Source organism: Fukomys damarensis, unplaced genomic scaffold (genome assembly GCF_012274545.1).
Source record: "Fukomys damarensis isolate Sample0158 unplaced genomic scaffold, DMR_v1.0_HiC HiC_scaffold_20, whole genome shotgun sequence".
Taxonomy (NCBI): domain Eukaryota; kingdom Metazoa; phylum Chordata; class Mammalia; order Rodentia; family Bathyergidae; genus Fukomys; species Fukomys damarensis.
The window spans coordinates 9875313-9878767 of NW_022900932.1; the positions used below are offsets into that span (position 1 = coordinate 9875313).

The 3455-nt window shown below is 36.2% G+C and overlaps 1 protein-coding gene across 1 annotated transcript in view; it reads left to right on the forward strand.

Annotated features, from left to right (window-relative positions):
* Cdc5l (cell division cycle 5 like) overlaps window positions 1-1915 on the forward strand; it is a 51167-nt gene extending 49252 nt beyond the window's left edge. The window contains exon 16 of the mRNA XM_019206581.2: window positions 121-1915. Within this exon, the coding sequence (XP_019062126.1) occupies window positions 121-225 (105 nt within the window). The 3' untranslated portion in view covers window positions 226-1915. The remainder of the gene's footprint in view (window positions 1-120) is intronic.
* Window positions 1916-3455: the final 1540 nt, after the last annotated feature.

A 3455-nucleotide genomic window follows, 5' to 3' on the forward strand; every position in this document is an offset into this window, starting at 1 on the left:
AAAAAAAAAAAAAAAAAAAAAAAAAGAATTATGAATGAATGCAGCTATTTCAAAGAAGATGCAGTAATTTTCAGTGTACTTAAATATGAACTAATCATTGACTATTTCTGTCTCTTCTAGTGTCTAAAAGAAGATGTGCAAAGACAGCAGGAAAGAGAAAAGGAGCTGCAGCAGAGATACGCTGATTTGGTGGTGGAGAAGGAGACTTTAGAGTCAAAATTCTGAAGTGCAGTCTCTGTTCTGTCGCAGGGCAAATTAACTGCTGGGTTTCTTCCTCACACAGCTGATGCTGATGGTTATCTTTGTGACAAACTGACCCACTGTCTGTGGTTTTTTGGTTGTTTATTTTAAATGATCTTGATCATACACATCCTGTGTTAAAGACATCTAACTCCAAAGGACAGATGAGGGTTTAAATTATTAAGGTGATCATTCTTTCAACAGTGTCATATTTGCAAGATTTTTTAGTTTTGGTTTTTAATTTAAAAAGCCTGACTCTATAAAGTACTCCCTGTGACTAAAGCCTTGAATAAAAACAAAATATAACAATTAAGAATGTAGCCTTTTGTTTGAAGTGCGTAGATGATTAGTGTCCACAAACCAGGCACTGTGTGCTCTGTCACTTTGTGAGTCACTCTGGGGTGATCGTGGATGATCAGTGTCTGGTGGCCTCTGTGGCTTCAGCACAGAGCAGTCATCCCTCGGCCCCAAGATAGATTCATCTTGTGAGACCTTTTCAGTATTAACTGTAGGAAGGGCCTTTTCTCTGCTGGTGACTTACACGCTTTCTGAATTACAATTTAAGAGACATAATCTTTTTTACAGCACTTTTTTTGTGCTGTTAAATTTTTTTTGTTTTTTGACAAAGGTAAAGGTATTTCACCAAGGTCATCAAACTTCTTAGTATAACAAGACAGTCAGAGGGCCAGGGATTTAGCTCATGGGGACTGTACTGCCTCACAAGCGCAAGGTCTTGAATTCCATCACTGGTACTAAAAAAAATTACACAAGTACAGACTTTGGAAAGTGAGTGGAAGTGGAGAGATTAGTTTTATAACAATTCATATAAAATAATTCAGTACCATGTCAGCTTCTTCCAAGCTCATGATGGGCCGATGATATGTTGGATTCAACCAAAAAGTCTGGCCAGTTTCAAAATATTAGAGACTAAAGGGAGAGAGTTAGGATTAACTCATTCACACACCAGTATTTATTGGATAAATACCCTGTGCCAATGTCTTGGAGATAGGGCAGTGAATCAAATGGGCTTGCTTCCTGTGTTGTGGGGTTTATAGTTTGTTGAGAATGACAATTAAAATCCAAACACTTAGTGTTGGAGATGAGCATTCATAAGACAGGACCCTATCAGAACATTCTAAACAAAGGAATGCAGTAGCCAGTTGGTTCTGGTGATTTCTCCTGGGTGTTCTAGGAAATACATTGATATTTCTTATGCTATTTCTTCTAATAGTTCTATTAAATTTTCATTGCATGTTTTGTAGGCTTGTGTCTGAAACCATAGTAGATAATGCTGATGGTAGATCTTGTTTTGTTTCTGGTTTTAATGGAAATGTGCATCGTGTTTTTCTTCTAAATTGGCTGTTTTGAGTTATCTAGAAAAGTAGTATCTGTTTTTAGTTCTTAAAGACTTTGAATTAGAAATGGCTCTGGAATATTGTCAGTATACCTTTAGGGCATCTGTTATGATGATATAGTTTTTCCTGGTTGATGTGTTGGTAACTTACATTAATAGATTTTCCAGCATTAAACCATCACTGGAACCAGGTATATATATATTTTTTTTAATTAAAAGATTTACAGGGTTTTTAATTTTTGCGTTTTGTGTAGACTTGAATTGTATAGGCTTAAAATAATTGATCTACAAATATTAATAAAGACACTTTGTTCTCAAAAATTGAAATAGTGCTCATATACCTAAAAAACAAAACAAATCGAAACAATGTCAGCTTTAAAAGTGGAGTCTTGGGCTGGGGATTTAGCTCAGTGGTACTACATCTGCCTCCAAAGCACAAGGTCCTGAGTTTGATCCCCAGTACAAAAAAAAGTGGAATCTCAGTGCATTGCAAACTGCTTACAGACAGACAGACATGCTACCATCCTTTGTGGGTGTCCTGGAGAGCCAGCGCCCCTCACCAGCACCAGTCCAGTCTGTGCGGGGACTGTTTCAGCCTTCCTGTCGGGCGCTCGGGCCTTGGTTTTGAAAGCCATGTTTGTCTCAGTGACTTTGGGGCGGAAAGTAAATCTGATCAGGAAAAACTGGAGGTACTGAAATAATAATGAATAAAAGAAAAAAAAAGTGTACCCCAGTGGCTGTAGACTTGTGCTGTCCAGTACGCGTCCTTCCTAGGAGTCACGAGTCCTCAAGCGTGACCGCCTGCTGGTGTTGCAGGATTTGGCTTGTTTGTCTGTAATGTGTAAGTTTACATTTTCACATGAGCAGAGAAATCTTTTGGGCTGTTGTACAAATTGTAACATTGGGGTTTTGCTAGCTCCACAAAGAAAATGGAATGACTGTGTGCATTTTTCTGTGCACTAAGCAATTATTGCACGGGGGTGGTTTGTTCCATGAAAGACTGAAAGATTGTTCTTGTAAAACTTAATTTTAGAGCTCTGTTTAGAAATAATTTCTTGAGAATTGTCAGGTTCTTTTGTGATTTATCTGTTATTAAATGTAAGCAATTTTAAATTTAAGGTTTTCTGTTTTAAAATGTATTTCATTATTTACCAAATTTGAGTATGTAAGTTATGTTCTTCTAGTAGAATTTTCATCTTATTGAAATGTAATAATTTTATTTGTAACAAAACTTTAGTAGAAATCTCTTTCCAGTTAATTTTGCCACTTTTGAGACATATATCTTCTCTTAGTTCTACCATTTTTACTTTTTTCTTTGGTACTGGGTGTCAAACTGACAGTGGTGCCACTGAGCTAAATCCCTGGCCCTGTTTTTACTATTTGATTAATTTTGTTAAAGGTAAGTTTTTTCCCATCAGAAAACTAGTGTCTTAACTTATCAGTTATGATTCTTTTTGTGTGATTTAAGATAATTTCTCATTTTATAATTTTTGTTTTGTTTTCTCCACATTTTTCTCATGATACTTGTTTTTTTTTTTGGTATGGGGGATTGAACTCAGGACCTTGCGCTTGTAAGGTAGGCTTTGGCTCTGCTTATTCTTGATTTAGATATAAATGACTGTGTTGAAGGCTTTTGAGTTGTCTCTAAGTTAAAAAAAATGAACATCCCAGCCATTTTGATGTATAATAATATCCTCCTTTTCTAATTCTTTTTTTTTTTTAAACTGGGGGTCAAACTCAGGACGTTGCTCTTGTGAAGCAGGTACAGTGCCACTGAGCTAAATCCCCGGCCCAGTATCCTTGCTTTCTAAGTAGTTTATCATTATGTTTTACATTTTATTCAGCAGTTAATATTTAAAAA